General features: G+C 69.2%; 1 protein-coding gene across 1 annotated transcript; it reads right to left on the bottom strand.

Annotated features, from left to right (window-relative positions):
• Positions 1-2,208: 2,208 nt before the first annotated feature.
• On the bottom strand, positions 2,209-17,529 carry PHC2 (polyhomeotic homolog 2). The gene is made up of 15 exons (XM_067311051.1): positions 17,426-17,529; positions 12,727-12,933; positions 11,584-11,742; positions 10,611-10,697; positions 10,347-10,526; positions 9,156-9,229; positions 8,805-9,043; positions 7,083-7,432; positions 6,770-6,950; positions 4,460-4,668; positions 4,190-4,337; positions 3,958-4,072; positions 3,734-3,875; positions 3,307-3,613; positions 2,209-3,183 (listed from the first exon to the last, which is right to left on the bottom strand). Exons 2-15 carry the CDS (start codon positions 12,901-12,903, stop codon positions 3,029-3,031), a joined length of 2,523 nt encoding a protein of 840 aa, XP_067167152.1. The 5' UTR covers positions 12,904-12,933; positions 17,426-17,529; the 3' UTR covers positions 2,209-3,028.
• Between the last annotated feature and the right edge of the window lie 554 nt (positions 17,530-18,083).

Raw genomic sequence — 18,083 nt, 5'->3', positions numbered from 1 at the left:
GCGTGCTGGTCAGGCTCTTTCCTCGGAAGAGGCTAAGATCGGGCGAGCAGCGTCGCTGCGGCCCTTCGTTAGGTTAACGGGCTGCGGACCCCTGTTCGCACGCGAAATGGGAGGTTTCGTGCTCCAAACGGGGACGCGGGAAGGTTTTGCCTGCTGTTGGCGAGACCGGGGAGTCCCGTGGCCGGGGGAGCGCCGTCGCCCCCCAGGGAAAGCACTCGCCAGGGGCCCGGTGACCCGGTGGGACGAGGGATGCTGCTGCAACGGCCGGCGCGGCACATCCCCCAGCAGCTCCCCGGCTCGCACCACGGGGCCTGGCCAGCCCCGGCTGGCACCCAGGGCTGCAAGTCTGGGGGGGCTCTGGGGGGCACCATCGCTGTGGGTACCTGCTCCGGAACACCATCTCCAGAAGCACATCACCATGGGCATGAGCTCCAGGGAAACATCATTGTGGGTACCTGCTTCAGAGCACCATCTCCAGAAGCACATCACCATGGGCATGAGCTCCAGGGGCACATCACTGTGGGTACCTGCTCCAGAGCACCATTTCCAGAAGCACATCACCATGGGTATGAGCTCCAGGGGCACATCATTGTGGGTACCTGCTCCAGAACACCATCTCCAAAAGCACATCACCATGGGTACAAGCTCCAGAAGCACATCACCATAGGCATAAGCTCCAGGGGCACATCACTGTGGGTACCTGCTCCAGAGCACCATTTCCAGAAGCACATCACCATGGGTATGAGCTCCAGGGGCACATCATTGTGGGTACCTGCTCCAGAACACCATCTCCAAAAGCACATCACCATGGGTACAAGCTCCAGAAGCACATCACCATAGGCATAAGCTCCAGGGGCACATCACTGTGGGTACCTGCTCCAGAGCACCATCTCCAAAAGCACATCACCATGGGTACAAGCTCCAGAAGCACATCACCATAGGCATAAGCTCCAGGGGCACATCACTGTGGGTACCTGCTCCAGAGCACCATTTCCAGAAGCACATCACCATGGGTATGAGCTCCAGGGGCACATCATTGTGGGTACCTGCTCCAGAACACCATCTCCAAAAGCACATTGCCATGGGTACAAACTCCAGGAGCACCATCACCATGGGTATGAGCTCCAGGGCCACATCACCATGTGTACCTGCTGCGGGAGCACCAACAACATGGGCACAAGCTCTAGGGGCATCATCTCCAGGGGCATATCGCCATGGTCACAAGGTCCAGGGGCACCATCACCATTGGCATGAGCTCCAGGGACATCATCTCCAGGGGCACAAGGCCCAGGGGCACATCACCATGGGCACCATAACCATAGGTCTGAGCTCCAGGGACACCATCTGGAGAGGCACATCTCCATGGGTACCTGCTCCAGGGGCACCATCACCATGGGTATAAGCTCCAGAGGCAGCAACATCACCATGAGTACCAACACCAGGGACAGCATCTCCAGGGACACCAGTACCATGGGTACTGTTCTCTAGGGATGGCACTTCCATGGACACAGCACCACAGCTCCAGGGGCATCATTTCCAGGCGCACATCACTATGGGTACCAGCTCCACAGACATCATCTCTGGGGACACCAGCACCACAGGTACCACCTCCGGGGACACCCTCACCATGGGTGCCATCTCCAGGGACATCAGCACCATGAGCCCCACCTCCAGGGGGTCCCATCACCCAGGCTGCATGCTTCGGCATCTCCAGCAACACATCCCAGGTCAGGCCTGGGGATTCTGGGGGCACCCTGAGGACACCCAGCAGCCCCTGCACATGGATGGACTCACCTCCCCCATGCTCCCACCCAGCCTTTTGAGTCCAAACTCCAGTTTGTCACAGTTTTGGGGTCCAGCATGGCTGGAGGAGGCCTGCCCAGCTCCCCAGAAGCCCCCTGCCAGCTGCCCACCTAGGTCTCCTTCACGTGACCCTAGCTGCGTCCCCCACCTCAACACCACCCCTGCCCCACATGGGCCGTTGGAGCCCACCCCCCACCCCACTACTCACCCTGGGGTGGTTTTGGGCACAGCCCCCTTGTTCCAGCACGGATGTTCTCAACTGGCAGCTCCCGTATCCCAGCCCTGGGCAAGGGAGAGCCTGGGGACCCCCCAAATCCCCCCCCCCCCGGCAGCAGGACAGGGTGCCTAGCGTACCCCAGGCAGGACACAACGAGCTGAAGGGGAGGGGGAGGGGGGAAGGGAAGGATGGTAAAGTTTGGGAGGGGAAGGGGCAGTTTTTCTTTTTCAGTGTTTATTAAAAACAAAAACAGGAAAAAAAGGGTTCTGTTTTGTGTGTTTTTCTTTTTTTTTTTCTTTCTTTTTTCCTCCTTTTCTTTTTTTTTCCTCTCTCTTAAAAAGACCATGGTGGCCGGGCTGTGGTGGCGAGGGGCCCGCGGGGGGGATCCTTACCTGCCTCGGGGGGGACCGAGCTCCCGCCGCGCGGCCGCGACCGTCCTCCGCTGTGCCCCCCCGGAGCCAGGGGGGGGGATGGCATGGGGAGGAGGAGGAGGAGGAGGAGGGCACCCCGGCTTTGTGGCAACCCTGCCTGCACCAGGCACCCCAAAAGGGGGCTATTTCCTCCCTGGGGCGGGTAGCCAAGCCCGCAACAGCGGGGGCCGGGGGCCGCCAGCGTGACCACACGCCCAACTTTAAGGCAACCGTCCTGTTTCACCCTGCTGGGTGGGGTAAGACCCCGGGGAGGGGGGTGGGCCGCCCCCCCACCCCAGGCGAGAGGCCACCCCCCGGCCCCCCCCCCCCCGGGCCAGTACAAGGGGAAGCTAACGCTACGGACTATATACACATCCCTGCGGCAGAGCTGCGCCCCCGGCCCCGCTGGCGGCCAGGGGGGCGCAGAGGGGGCCCCCTTTGTGCTCAGCAAGTGGATCCTCCCCCCCACCCTCCCTCCCCATCCCGCCCGGCTCGGCGGCGGCGCCGGCGGGGGGAGCGCGCGGGGACCCCCTCGTCCCTCCCGCCTCCCCCCGCCGCTGCCCACCGCGGCGGGAGGGTTCGTGCGAGCGCGGCGGCTCTAGGAGTCTTTCAACATGCTGATGCGGGCGTATATCTTGAGGGCCGGGCCCAGTTTGATGTTCATGGTGCTCATGAGGTGGTCTTCCTTCAGCAGCAGCAGGGCCTGCCCGTCGATCTCCTGCGCTCGGAACTCCTCCGCGATCTCCTGGCAGCCTGCGGGGACGGGGACAAAGCGGAGCTGAGCATCGCGCCCGTCCGGAGCTTCCCCGTCCACCCCAAAACGGGTGGTGTTTCCCCCCGCCCCCATCTCCGTGTGGGCCGCCGGGAAAGCCTCACCGGGCAGCGAGCGGATGAACTCATAGACGTCCTCCACGTTCCACTTGCTGGGCTCGCTGGGCAGGAAGCGGTGGCCGATGCCCGCCAGGTCCCGCATGTGCATGTCGGGCAGCTCCATGTCCCGCAGCTCGAGGTCGCGGTCGCCCTGGCGCCGGCGGGAGGTGGACGAGCTGGCCGAGATGGGCGACAGGGGCTCCTCGTAGCTCGAGTTGTCCGAGCAGCGGCTTGAGTCCTCCTGGCTGTGGTTGAGCTGCAGCGACGTCGTCACAGAGAGAGGCACCGAGCCCGTCGGGAGAGAAACGGGGCTCTGCGGGACGGAGCGACCGGGCGACACCGGCCTCAGAGCCCGGCCGCCCGGGTCCCCGAGGTTTTGGGGACAGGCGCTGCCCGTGACCCTCCTCCTCGGGCGCTGCTGCCCGGGCCTCACCTGTTTCTTGGCGTCTTTGCTCAGGGCGGGCAAGGTGCCTTTGCAGGTGCGGCGGCGCCCGTGGGGGGGGCCGCCGGGTTTCTGCAGCTTGCTGCGGTCGGGGTGGAAGAGGCCCACCCGCTTGGTGCAGCCCACGTTGTACCTGGCGGAGGGAGCGGGGTGAGGGGCCGCGCCGGGGGGTGGGGGGTAAAGGGGGTGAAGGGGGGGGGGAGGGAAGGGGTTACCTCTTGGCGCAGGCCATGGAGCAGAAGCGCTTGGAGCGCTTGAACTTGTAGGCGAAGTCGACGCGGCCGCAGAGCTCGCACTTCAGCTTCGGGGGGTTCCCCTCCTCCTTGGACTCTGGGGGGCGCGGGGGGGCGCCCAGAGAGAGAAACGCAGGCAGCTCAGGCGCGGGGCGGCCGCGGGGGCCGGGGCCCGCGGGCGGCGGCGGCGGCGGGGCGGCCGCTCGGGCGCTACCTTGCGCGTAGGGCTCCTCCATGTCCGAGTCGGTGGTGGTGGTGGTGGTGGTGGTGGTGGCGTTGTCGGGCGGCGGGAGCTTCTCGGCCAGCAGCTCCTGCGCATACTTCTGCTTCAGGCTGCCCACCAGCAGCGAGGAGCGCCCCACCTGGCGAGCGCGGCGCCGTCAGCGCGGGCAGCGGCCCGGCGCGGCGCCGCGGAGGGGGCCGCGCACGGGGACGCGGCCTGGGCCTGGGCCGGGGCCGGGGCCTGGGCCGCGGCGGGGCCTACCGGGAACGGCTCGGCGCCCTCCTGGATGACGAAGCCCTCGATAACGTGCGTCAGGATCTGGGGCTTCACGATGGCCTGCGGCGGCTTGTTCTCACCATTGTGCGGCGCGGCGGCGGCGGTGGCGGTGGTGGCGGCAGAGCTCCCGGTGCCCGAGGTCATGCCGGGGCCGGCGGCGGCGGGCTGCGCATGAACGCGCTCGGGGCCCGTCTCTGCGGGCCCGGCGCCGCCGTCAGCGCCGCGGCCCGCCCGCCTTTGTGCCCGCCGCGGGGGGGGTGGGGTGGGGTGGGGAGGGGGGCGGAAGCGGAAGTGAGGTCAGCGGGCGGCGCCGCGGCCCCGCTCCGGTGCCCGGGGGATGTGTGTGTGCGTGTGCGTGTGCGTGTGTGTGTGTGTGTGTTGGGGGGAGGGGGGGTTGGGCACTCACCGGGGGCGCTCAGCGGCGCGGCGGCGGCGGGCGCGGCGGCCCCGGCGGGGGCCATGGCGCGGGCGCGGGGCGCAGGGGGGAGGCCGGGGCCGGGGCCGGGCGCGGGGCGGCGGCGGCGCTGGCCGGGCGCGGCGGCGGCGGCGGCGGCGGCGGCTGCGCGGGGCGGGGCGGGGCGCAGACAATGCGGGGGCGCGCGGCGCCGGGGGCGGGGCCTCCGCCGGGCACGCCCCCCGCGCCCATTGGCCGCCGCCGCCCGCCGCCGCCGCCAATGGCCGCGCGCGCGCGCGCCGCCGCCGCCGGAGGGGGCGGGGCCGAACGCCGCGCGGGGGCGGGGCCAAGGCCGCGCGGGAGGGCGCCCCCCTCTCTCCTCGAAGTGCACCCCGATCCCGAAGCGCACCCACAAGCCCCGGCTGGGCACCCCCAAATCCAGGCTGGGCACCCCCAATCCCAGCTGTGCACCACCAAATCCTGGTTGGGCGCCCCCAATCCCGGCTGGGCACTGCCAAATCTCAGCTGGGCACCCCCATCCCAGCCATGCATTCGCCCCAAATCCCGGCTGGGCACCCCCATCCCAAAGTGCACCCCCATCCCAGCCATGCATTCACCCCAAATCACACCTGGGCACCCCAAATCCCAGCTGGGCACCCCCATCCCAAAGTGCACCCCCATCCCAGCCATGCATTCACCCCAAATCCCAGCTGGGCACCCCCATCCCAAAGTGCACCCCCATCCCGGCCATGCATTCACCCCAAATCCCAGCTGGGCACCCCAAATCCCAGCTGGGCACCCCCATCCCAAAGTGCACTCCCATCCCAGCCATGCATTCACCCCAAATCACACCTGGGCACCCCAAATCCCAGCTGGGCACCCCCATCCCAAAGTGCACCCCCATCCCAGCCATGCATTCACCCCAAATCCCAGCTGGGCACCCCCATCCCAAAGTGCACCCCCATCCTAACCATGCATTCACCCCAAATCCCAGCTGGGCACCCCCATCCCAAAGTGCACCCCCATCCCGGCCATGCATTCACCCCAAATCCCAGCTGGGCACCCCAAATCCCAGCTGGGCACCCCTATCCCAAAGTGCACCCCCATCCTGGCCATGAATTCACCCCAAATCCCAGCTGTGCACCCCCATCCCAAAGCGCCCCCCCATCCCGGCCATGCATTCCCCCCAAACCCCAGCCGTTTGCCCCCATCCCGGCCGGCACCCGCAGCCCTGATGCTGCACCCCAAATCCCGTCCACGCACCCCACTCCCAGCCACACGCCCCGCGGCCCCCCAAAACCTCCCTGCGCCCTGGCGCCGGCCACGCCGGGGGCACCCGCGCCTGCCCCCCCCCGCCGGGGCGCAGAGGTGTTAAAACCGGGGAGAAAGGCCCAGTTTCGGGGTGGCGCGGCGGAGCCGGCTCCGCTCCGGCGGGATCCTCGGGGGAAAGGGGCTGCGCGGCTTTAGCGCATCCGCGCCGGATCTGGCAATTTCAGTGCCAGGAAATCCTCCGCGGGGCTGGAGAGGCTCTGGTGCCCTTCTTTTGCCGGAAAAGCGGTTTTTACGCCCCGGCAGCGAAGGGATCCGAGGGTTTTTTTTTGGGATGTGGGGGGGTCGTGTTGCTTGCTCGATCGACGGACGGACCGAGGGGGGGGGGCCGCACCGGGCTCGGAGGGCAGCGTCAGCGTCCCGGCTCAGCCGCCTCCGGATGGGAGCCGGGCGGCAGGGAAGGGAGCGGGAAGATCCGTCCGCTCCGCGTGCCCCCAGCCCGCAATCCCCGCCGAGCACCGACGCGCTCGTCGCCGCACCGGCACGGTGCAATCGCCGTTCCGGCTGGATGCACGATGCCGCCCACATCCCGGCGGGATGAAGGCCGGTGGGGGGGGGGGGGGTGTCCTTACCGTGAGCGGGGGGCCGCTCGCCGCGGGGCTCCTGGGGCTCGGCGGCGGGGGGCGAGCGGGCGGCCGGCGGCGGGGGCGGCGGCGGCGGGGGCGCCGGGGCGGCGGGCAGGCTCTCGGCGCCCTTTTCGGCGGCAGCGGCCGGCGGGTCCTTGCGGGGGCCGTCGGCGAGGCCGAGCGGGGGCTGCGGCGGGGCGGGGGGGGGGGGGAGGTCGAGTCAGCGCCGCCGCGGCGGGGGGGTTGCATTGCATTGCGTTGCATTGCATTGCATGCACGGGATCCGGGGGGGGTGGGGGGGGTCCCGCGCGCCCCTCACCGTGCCGCCGGCCGGCTGCAGCTGCAGGATGACGGCGGAGGCGTGCTGGTACTTGCGCGGCGCGCCGGGGCTCAGGCAGCCGCCCGGCCCGTTCGGAGCGCTGCCCTCGCCGGGTGCCGGTGCCGCCGCCGTGACACCCGTTTTCTGCTGCCCGCCGGCGGCCGGCGGCGCGGCCGGGCTGGGACCGGGCGAGGGCAGCGGCTGGAGCGGGGGCGCCGGGCTGGAGCCGCCCTGGAGAAGCTGGGATTGACCCCGGGGCGCCAGCTGCTGCTGCTGGATCACGAACTGGTGCTGGATCTGCTTCTGCTGCTGCTGCTGCAGGAACTGGTGCGGCTGCAGCTGGGCGTAGGCTGCGGGGGGGTGGGGGGGGGACAAGGCGCGGGGGGGTGGTGGGTGCCACCGGGCCCCTCGCCTCGCCCCCGAATCTCCGCAGGCCTCCTCAGACCCCCCCTCTGCCCTCACCTCCCACCGTCGACCCTCCCCGGAGCCCGCCTGCTAGTCTGGAGCGGTGGCCGTTCACTCTTGTGCCTAGTGACAACGGCGCGAGCAGCTTTGCCGCTGTACTCCATGCGGAGAGGCTGGGGGGAAGCCGGAGGCCGGGTTCGCCCTGTCCCAGGTCCTTCCGTGCACGGAAAACGCAAACGGGCAGGAAAGCGGCAGCCCGAGGAGGCCAGGTCTCCGGGCTGGAATGGCCACCAAAAAATAAAATAAAATAAAGAGAGAGAGAAAAAAAAGGAGGAAAAAAAGGAAAAGAGACGCCAGCCCCAGCACGTCGGCACCATGGGGATGGCGAGGAGGATGCTCGACCCTTACGGGAGGATGCACAATCCTGCCAAGAGGATGCGCGACCCCGCCGGGAGGATGCTCTATCCCCCCGGGAGGATGCTGCATCCTGCCGCCGCCTCGGGGGCGGGAGATGGGAGAAACCTCCTCACCCCTCTTGCTGCGCTGAGGGCTGCGGGTGCCGAGGAGGCCCCGGCCCTGGCAGAAGCGGCTTCAGCGGGGCCCCTGTGTGCCTACACGGGCAGGGGCATTGACACAGAGGAACTGCCAGGGAGGGCTGTCATTAGGTTTCAGAGTGAACACCCTCTGCAGGCTGCCTGGTTGGAAGGTGCATCCGCTCTGTTCGCTTCACACTGAGTTTCTCAGCACCAGAGCGAGTGGCAGGGCCCTGAGTGCATAAATGGGGCTGCAGGCTACACATACAGGCGAGGGTGTTGACACAGGGGAAGTGTCGGTGAGGGCCATCATTAGGTTTCAGAGCGAACGCCCTGCAGGCTGCCTGGCTGGGAGCAGTGTCTGCTCTGTGCACCTCACCCTGAATTTCTCAACACTAGAGCAGGTGGCAGAGCCCCTGAGCGTGTACACAGGGCTGCGGGTCCCATATACAGCTGAGGGTGCGGACACAGAGGAAGTGTCAGGGAGGGCCATCATTAGGCTTCAGAGTGAACGCCCTGCAAGCTGATTGGCCGGGAGCGCCTGCTCTGCTCACCTCGGCCTGAGTTTCTCAGCACCGGAGTGGGCAGCAGAGCCCCTGAGCATAGAGCCAAGGGTGCGACACAGAGGAAGCGTCAGCGAGGGCCATCATTAGGTTTCAGAGTGAACGGCCCGCGAGAGGCCCAGCCAGCGGCGGCGCCCGCTCCGTTCGAGCGGCCCCATGTCCCTCACAACCCGAGGGGCCGCCGGGGCTCCCCGAAACGCTCCGGCCCGCGGCGCGCTTACCTGGGGCGATGAGCGGGTGGGCGGCGGCGGCGGCGGCGGGGGTGGCGCGGGCCAGGGGGTGGGCGCGGGCGTCGGCGGCGTCCGCCTTCTTGAGGTGTTCGGCGGGGGGCTCGGGCGGGCCGGCCTTGGGGGCGGCGGGCTTGGGGGGGCCGGGGGGCTTCATGGCGAGGGCGGGGAGGTGGGGGCCGGCGGCGGCGGCGGCGGCGGCGGGGGGCGGCGGCGGCGGCGGCGGCGGGGCGCAGGGCCAGGTTGTGCACCTGCAACGGCGGGCGGTGAGGGGGCGCGGGGTGGCGGGGGCGGGTGGGGGCCGGGGCCGCGGGGCGCCTGGGGCTCACCTGGGCGGCGGAGGCGGGCGGCGGGGCGGCGGGCGCCGCGGGGCTCTCGGGCCGGACGGCGGTGACGGTGGCCGTGGGGGTGAAGATGAGCTGGGGGGACAAAGGAAGAGCAGGGCCTGGGCGGCTGCGGGGCGGGGGGGGGGGGGGGGCCGCGGGGTGGGGGGGGACAGGGGGACACGTGTGGGGTCATGGGGGTGTGATTGCGGGGGGGGTGTGTGTGCAGGGTGGCCCACGGGGTGTGAACACGCACACGCGATCACGGGATCACGCGTGTGCACCCATCTGCCCCGGGCTGCACCCCTCCCTGGGCGGGGGGCGGAGGACACCCTGCAGGGGTGGGCACCCCATGGCGGGTGGGGGGCACCCTATGGGGTCTGGGCACCCTATGGCAGGGCTGGAGGACAACCTATGGGGTCTGGATACCCTATGGGGTCCAAGCACCTCATGCTAGGGTTGGGGCCACCCTATGGGGTCTGGACACCCTACGGTGGACTGGAAGACACCCTATGGGGTCCAGGCACCCCATGGCAGAGTTGGTGGCACCCTATGGGTTCTGGACACCCTACGGTGGGCTGGAGGACACCCTATGGGGTCTGGACACCCTATGGGGGTCCAGGCACCCCATGGAAGACTTGAGGACACCCTATGGGGTCTGGACACCCTATGGTGGGCTGGAAGACACCCTATGGGGTCCAAGCACCCCATGGCAGAGTTGGCAGCACCCTATGGGTTCTGGACACCCTACGGTGGGCTGGAGGACACCCTATGGGGTCTGGACACCCTATGGGGTCTAAGCACCTCTCAGTAGGGTTGGGGGCACCCTACGGGGTCTGGACACCCTATGGGGTCCAAGCACCCCATGGAAGACTTGAGGACACCCTATGGGATCTGGGTACCTAAGGTGGGCTGGGGGAAACCTACGGGGTCTGGACACCCTATGGAGGTCTGGGCACCCCATGGCGTCCAAGCACCCCCCGGCAGGGTCGGGGGCACCCTACGGGGTCCGGACACCCTACGAAGGGGCCGAAGGGCACCCTACAGCTGCCGCGGCCGCCCCGGCCCCGCCGCCCCCCGCGGGGCGCCCCTTTCCCGGCCGCAGCGGGGACGGGAGGGAGGGAGGGAGGAGAAGGAGGAGGAGGAGGAGGAGGAGGAGGAGGAAGAGGGCCGCCCGCGGGTGCCGGGGCCGCGGGGGGCGCCCGGCTCTCACCATCTGGGCGCGGAGGTACATCTGGGCCTGGCTGGCGGTGAGGGCGGGCGAGGCGGCGTTGCCCAGCAGCACCGCTTGCTGCGCGATGCCCGAGGCCGCCGCCGCCGCCGCCGCCGCCGAGTTGACGCTCTGCGCCCGGTTGATGAGCTGCGCGGCCGCCGGCGCCGCCGCCAGGTTGATCTGCACGGGCGGGAGGAGAGGGCTGGGTGGCGCGGCGGGCGCCGGCGGGCGCCCGGGCGCCGGCGGGGGGCCGCGGGGACTCACCGTGGGCTGCTGCGCCTGCGCCGGCGGCGGCGGCGGCGGCCCGCTGCCACCTGACGGGCCGCTCTGCCTGTTGGCCGCCAGGCTCGCCTGGGGGGAAGGAGCATGGCGGGCCGTTAGGGCGACGGCGGGCAGCGCGGGTGCAACGCGGCGCGAGTGCATGGTGCTGCGCGTGCACGGCATCGCGGGTGCACGGCGTCGCGGGCGCATGGTGTTGCACGTGCACGGCGTCACGGGTGCATGGTGTCTCGGGCGCACAGCGCTGCGCATGCATGGTCTCATGGGCACATGGCACTGCGTGTGCATGGTGTCGCAGGTGCAACGCGGCACGGGTGCATGGTGCTGCGCGTGCATGGTCTCGCGGGCACAGGGCACCGCGTGCGCACGGCATCGCAGGCGCATGGTGTTGCGTGTGCATGGCGTCGCGGGTGCACAGCGTCGCAGGCACATGGTGCTGCGCGTGCATGGTCTAGCGGGCACAGGGCACTGCGCATGCATGGCATTGCAGGCGCATGGCACTGTGTGTGCACAGCGTTGCAGGTGCACAGTGTCACAGGTGCACAGCATCATGGGCACGCGGTGCTGTGCGTGCACGGCATCGCGGGGACATTGGCACCGCACGTGCATGGCGTTGCAGGCACACAGCATCGCGGGTGCACAGTGTTGCGGGTGCACAGCACTGCACGTGCATGGTGTTGCGGCCACACGGCATCACGGGTGCACGGCGTCGTGGGCACACGGCGCTGCGCATGTATGGCATCACAGGCGCACGGTGTCACAGGCGCACGGCACAGCGCACGCACGGTGTCACGGGTGCACGGTGTTGCAGGCGCATGACACAGCGCGTGCACAGTGTTGCGGGCGCACGGCGCTGCGCAGGCACAGCACCGCACGCGCATGGCATTGCGTGCACACAGCGTCGCGGGCGCACGGCGCAGCACATGCACGGCGTCGCGGGCGCAGGCGCGGCGGGTACCTGCTGCACGGCGGCCAGGCTCTGGAGCTGGGCGCTGGTGAGGTGCTGCTGCTGCAGGGCGGCCGTCTGCAGCATGAGGTGCTGCTGCTGCGCCGCGTACATCTGCTGCAGGTACTGCGCCGCCGTGTTGGGCTGCCGGTGCAGCGCCTGCTGGATCACCTGCCGGCGGCGGCCAGGCCTCAGCGGCGTGCGGGCACCGCCACGCCGCGAAGCCACCCGGCGCGGCCCCTGGCGCGAGCCTTCCTCCTCTGAGCCGTCCCCCTCTTCCTCACCCTCCAGCACACCCCCATCTCGCCCTTGCTCCAAGCGCGATCGAGGCCCCAAGCGCTGCCCGCCCTGGAGCTGCTTTGCGGGGCCCCGAAATGGGCTAAAATGGCGCCGTTTTGGCCCAAGCTGCACATTGGGGCCCCCCCAGGACGGTGTTAACGGGGGGGAACCCGGGGCCTGTGCCCGGCACCGCAAAGCATCCGCCGGGCTGGGGCACAGCACCCCAAGGTGCCATATGATTAGCACCCGTGTGCCGGGGGTTCGCCCATGTGCCGGGGACTTTCCCCTTTCCTCCCTCATTTATAGCCCCCCCCAAATTTGGAGATCACCCCCAAATTCGCAGCACGCTGTTGCTTCCTCTGCCCCAGTGGCTTTATCACCCCCGTCCCTCTTCCCCACCGCCCTGGGGCTCGTGGTATTAAACCCCCTCAAAACCTCCGGGTTTTTTTGGGGGGGGAAAAGTCCCCCGTGGGAAAATAAGGCAAAACCCAAGCGTCTCCCCCAAATCTCAGCCAACCCCCCACGGGAGGCCCCCGGGCACCCGCCACCTGCCCCCCACCCGGGCCCTGCCCCGTCGCCTCGGGCGGCCGCAACGAGCCGCTAACGAGCCGCTGATCGCTCATGCAGACGAGACCCCCCAGCCTGCCCGGGGGGGGTGGGTGGGTTTGGCGCCGCCCCGCCACGCTTCTCAGCGACCCTACAATAACATTGTCCCCCCCCCCCCACTGGGCGCCAATTTGGGGGGGAGGGTGTCCCAAAAGCTCCCCCACCACGCCGCGCGGCCTCCCCGCGGCGTGTTTCGCAGAGCCCCCGCCGCCCCGCCGCGGCGCCTCCCACCGGTGTCACGAGTTGCCCGGCCTCAGCCGCCGGCCTTACCTGCACGGTCTGGCGGTCGGGGATGCCGCTGTAGACGGAGATCTGGGGGCCGGGCTGGCGGCCGCTGCCGGTGCTGCTGGGCGTCGCGCCGGTGCTGCCGGTGCTGCCGGCGCTGCTGCTGCTGCTGCTGCTGCTGCTGGCAGCGGCGGCGGGCGGCGGGAGCTGCTCGTTCTCCATGGCGGCGAGGCGGGGGGGGCGCCGGTCAGGCTGGGGGGAGGGAAAAAGGCAACGGGGGGGGAGGGTGGCTGAGCGGCGCCCACTCGTGACACCCGGTCTCTGCACCTCCGCGGCGCCCCCTTGCAGCGGGGGAACCCCCCCCGTGCCCGTGCCCGTCCCGTCCCCGGCGCCGACCCTCGCACCTCCGCCGGCCGCCAGGCTCCTCCCCCGGCGAGGGGCGCCGCGCACCCCCGGCCCCTTCCTCCAGCGACTTCAAAGGCCGCCGGGCGGCGGGGCCCCCCCGCCTCATTTCCTGCCGCCGCCGCGGGGGGGCCGCGGCCGCCCGGCACCGCGGCGGCGGGGCGGAGGGAGCCTCCCCCCCCCCCCCCCACCGCCGCCCTCCCCAAAGCGCGGCCCGGCCGCATCCCCCGGTGCCAGGCCGCTCCTCTTTCTTTTATTTTTTAATTCTTTTTTTTTTTTTCCCCTTTTTTTTTTTTGGGGGGGGGGGGGAGGAATTGCACGGGCTCCCTACAAATGAGCGCTGCCGCTGCCCGTCCGCGCTCGGCGCCGTCCCCGCGGTTCCCCCCCGCGCCGCGGCGCTTTGTTCGGCCCCGGCCGCCCCGGAGCGGCGTGGGGGGGGGAGGGGGGGCAGCGACGCCGGGACCCCCCCTCCCCTCCCTTCCCCTCCCCTCCCCAATTTCCCGGTAATTGCGAGGTCTCCTAGCGACCGCCAATACGCGCCGGCGCCCGCCGGGTCCGTGCGAGCGGCCGGGAGCCGGCGACGCGCTCGGGGCGGCTCCGGTTCGGCTCCGGTGCGGCCTCGCCGCCCGCCCCATCGATCCCGCTCTGGCTCGTTAGCATAGAAATGAGCCGAGCGGGGCAGCGCCGGGCCCGGCCCGCGCCGGCTTTTTCCTGCGGGTGCGGCAGGGGGGAAACGCAAGGGGACCCCCCCCCCACACGCCCCCCACCCGGCTCCGGCGGTTTTATGTCCCACGCCTCCGGCCCGCTCCGAACGGCGAAGGGGAGCGGAGCGAAGGCGCCTTCTCCGCCCGCCGAGGAGCCCGCCGGGCAGCCGCTTGTCCCGCCAGCCCCCCAAAACAAAAATGAAGCGTCGCACAGACCCCCCGTGTGGCACCCCGCAGCCGGAGCATCGCGCAAGGAGCCGCCGGATACGGATCCGCGGCAAGGCCGCGATGCCAAGGGCGGCTGGAAAGTCTCCCCGCGTGGCCCCCGCTGCCGAGCGCATTTCACCGTGGCTGAATTGGGGAAATTTGCTGCTTTTTCCTCCATCCCGGCCAGGCCGGGGTGCGCAAGGCGCCGGAGCCCCGGCCTCCGCGTGTTGCCCCGTGCCAGGCTTGGCCGACAGAGGTTATCCCGGCACGGGAGGTGAGGAGCATGGCCCCACCAAGGCGGAGGCCAAGGGGAAGGAAAAGGAGAAGGGGAGGAAGGAAAGGAAAAGGAAAAGAAGAGAAAGGAAAGGAAAAGGAAAAGGAAAAGGAGAGAAAGAAAAGGAGAAGGAAAAGGAAAGAAGGAATAGGAAAAGAAGAGAAAGAAAATGGAAAAAGAAAAGGAGAGAAAGCAAAGGAAAAGAAAAAGGGGAGAAGGAAAAGGTGAGAAAGAAAAGGAAAAGGTGAGAAAGAAAAGGAAAAGGTGAGAAAGAAAAGGAGAAGGAAAAGGGGAGAAAAGAAAGGAAAGGAAAGGGAAAAGGAAAGAAGGAATAAGAAAAGAAGAGAAAGAAAAGGAGAAGGAAAAGGAAAAGGAAGGAAAGAAAAGGAAAGGGGGAGAAGGAAAAGGTGAGAAAGGAAAGGAAAAGGTGAGAAAGAAAAGGAGAAGAAAAGGAACAGGAATAAGAAAGAAGGAAGGAGGGAGAAGGAAGGAAGGAGACAAGGAAGGAAGGAGGGTGGGAAGGAATGAGAGAGACAAGGAAGGGAGGGAGGAAAGAAAGGAGGGAAAGAAGGAAGGAGGGAAGGAAGGATGGAAGGAAGGATGGAAAGAAGACGGAAGGGTAGGAGAGAAGGGAGGAGGAAAGGGAGGAGAGGAAGGGAAACAGTGCCGGCCTCCACGTGGCCACCCAGCAGGTGCCACGGCGGCAGGTGCCACCATGGCAGGTGCCACGGCAGCGGGTCCCGCTGCGCTGGGTGCCACCATGCTGGTAGCCGTGCTGGTGGACGCCACCATGGTGGACACCACCGTGGTGGGTGCCACGGTGGCGGGTGCCGCCACAGCGGGTGCCACGGTGGCGGGTGCCACGGCGGCGGGTGCCACGGCCAGCACCAGGGACAGCGGCTCCCGCAGACCATGGACAGCGGCCTCGGGGGGGGCCACGGGCCACCGTTGGCCACCGTTGGCCACGGTAGACCATGGGCCACCGCCACCACGGGCCGCCAGCCCCAGCGGGCCACCGCAGGTGACGGCAGCTGTCCCCGGCCTCGTCGCGGCCCGAACAGGGCAGCTTTTGCCCCGAAACGGCGCCGGGTTTCAGGGCCGGGGGAAGCGGGAGGCGAGGCGAGCGGCAGGCAATCAAAGACAGATGGGGGAGCCGGGACGCGCGCAGCACGTGGCGCCGGTGCCTCATCCCCGGCAACACAAAGGAGCGCGGGAGGCATCGCCGCGCGGATTAGCATCTGCCCGGTGCGCGGCCCTTTCCGAGGCATTTGCTTCTCATCAGCGCGAGCCGGCGCACCGGCGCTGCCTCCGGAGATCCCGTCCCTGGGAAAAGGCGGCGCGCCGCAAAGCGAGCAGGGACGCCCGCTTCACCCGAGCTCCTCACGTTGGCTGCAGACCCTGCCCTCTCCGGAGAGGCGCTTCCAAACGCCTCCCGGATTTTTTTCCCCCTTTTTTTCCCCCCGTTCGCCCGTGTTACAAAGGCTGGTAGCAATTTTGTAGCAGGCAGACGTCTCCAGCGGAGATGTTCCCCGGGAGCATCGCATCTCACTGCCTTTGCACCGCCCTGTGCCGGGAGCAGCCCGGTCCGGGCCGCGGACAGCTGGGAGCGCTCGGCCCTCGCAAACGCAGGCGCCGGCCAAAACAAGCATTTTGCGGCTGCATTTCCAGCTCCCGTTTTAAAGCATCGGCTCTTTCGACACAGTTTTGCCCGGTTTGGCTCCGGCAGCAGGAACGGTCCGGCAACGTGGACTGCCGTCCCCTCCGGGAGCCGAGCCGGAGGCGCCAAAACCAGCCTTCAAAACTGCTCGGCCGGCTCCGGTCCCGCTCGGTTGCGGCCCGCCACGAATCCCTTTCCGCGGCGTTTCCCTGCACCTGCTGGCTCAGCCCCGGCCCGTTTGCTGGCGCGTCCCCGCGAGGGCTGGAGTTGATTTCATTCAATCACTGAGCAGGAAAATTCAGCCGCGGGAAAGGCTTTTCCCCCGCTGAGTGGCAACATCACCTTTTTTCCGGAAGATGAGACCTGACCGTCCCCAGGGGTGGTGCACGAGGCTGCGGCGAGGAAAGTGGCGGCTTTTTGGCCGGCAGAGCTGCGGGAAGCAGCCGCGGCCCCGCCGGAGCCGAGCGGCCTCGACCGCTGAACCCGCGCAAATCCCTCCAGCTCCTGGCGCCACGACCTGCTCCAAGCTACCGTGCCGGACTCCCTCCTTCATTGACAGCTTCACCACGGAGCCCTTTCCCTTTCCATCTCCACCCCTTCTGCCCGAAACTTTGGAAGCGGCACAGCTCGGAAGAGGGGGAAAAAACCTCGCCGGAGCCTCCGAGCATCAAGGAGGTGTCGGAAAACCAGCCTGCTCCTCCCCGCGGACCCGGCATGTGCGGAAAAGGGAACCCCGACCTGATCCGGCGCGTCATCCCGGGCGCCGCTGGACAGCCGGACCGCCGCCCGCCAGCGTAACCACGGAGGGGGTTTTGCACGGAATCTCCCCGCTGTGGCCTTAATGGAAATAACTGGAGCAGGGTTGGTGGCTCCGGGTCCGCTCACCAAGCTCCGGCCACCCACAGCGCTTTGCTCCCAGACAAGCCTTCCCATGGGGTGGGAGCCCGTGGGATTCGGCCTGGGCTTTCCAAGGGGGACAGGAGCGAGGGGTGATTCGGAGCCCTCGCTGAAGCGGCGCTCCAAAGCAAAGCCCGCAGGAATCCGCCCTCGCACGGCACCAGCATTCCCACAGCCCCGGCGAGCCAACGACCCCCCCCACGAAGGAAACGGCAATTAGGGGGCCGCCGCGCCGCTGCCAGCCCCCTCCCCTTCCCCGCCGCTTGCCGGGGGGAAAAGGGCCGAAAACGCGGCTTCGCATCCCGCGCCGGAGCCCTCGGCCCGGCCCTGAGCATCGTGGCAGCGGTGGCGGCGGCACCAGCGAGGGCGCAGCGGCCTCCCGCCGCCGGCACGTGGAGGAGCGGCGGCCTGGGAAAACGCGGCGGCGGCGGGAGGGTGACGAGGGCCGGGGCTGGGGAGGAAGAGCCGGGGTGGGGAGGAAGAGCCGGGGTGGGGAAACGGTAAAGGCAAGCGTGGGAAAATAGGAGCCCGGGCGGGGAGACGGCGGCGGGGGCTTCGCTCGCCGCGGTGCCGGGGGGGGGGACGGGGGCCGCGGCGCGGTACCTGCGGCCCGGCGGGGCGGCCGGGCGAAGCGGCGCTGCCTGCGGCCCCCGCCAGCCATGACAGATTCGCCTCCAAAGGGTTAAGGCCGGGCTGCGGGTTCGGGCTCGGCGGGGCGCCCCGGGTGCCACCCTGCCGGCGCCTCGCCGCCGCCGCCGCCGCCGGCCGCCAGCCGGCCGCCCGGGCCTCGCCACCGCTGCTTTCGCCGCCGCGGGGCCGCCTTGCCGGCGACCTGGCGGTGCCCCTCGTCCGCCGCCTGCTCCTTCTCCCTTAGACGGCGGAGCAGGGGGAGAAAAATGCCATAATTCATTAGCATTCCTGCGCGCGTCACGTGCCGGGCGCTGCCAATGGCGGCCCCACGCCGGCGGGCCTGGCCCTGCCTCCTCCGCTCCGCCGAGCAGCCTTGGCAGGTCAGCGAGCTGCAGGCCCGAGCCTTTCTCCATAGCAACGCGAGGAGGAGGAGGAGGAGGAGGAGGAGGAGGAGGAGGAGGAGGAAGGGGGAGAGCGGCGGGCACCGGGCGTCCCGGCCGCCGCTCCCGCCACGCAGCCGCCCGGCGCCCCCGGGGCTGCTCGGCCAATGCCGCTGCCACCGCTGCGGTCACGCCGAGGGGGCGGCCGGTGGCCTCCGGGTCCTGGCCACCACATCGGGGGGCTCCCTGGG

Source organism: Apteryx mantelli, chromosome 26 (assembly GCF_036417845.1).
Source record: "Apteryx mantelli isolate bAptMan1 chromosome 26, bAptMan1.hap1, whole genome shotgun sequence".
In the NCBI taxonomy this organism is placed as follows: Eukaryota; Metazoa; Chordata; class Aves; order Apterygiformes; family Apterygidae; genus Apteryx; species Apteryx mantelli.
Note: the sequence above shows the minus strand (reverse complement) of the source record. Positions and strands in the feature narration are given on the sequence as shown.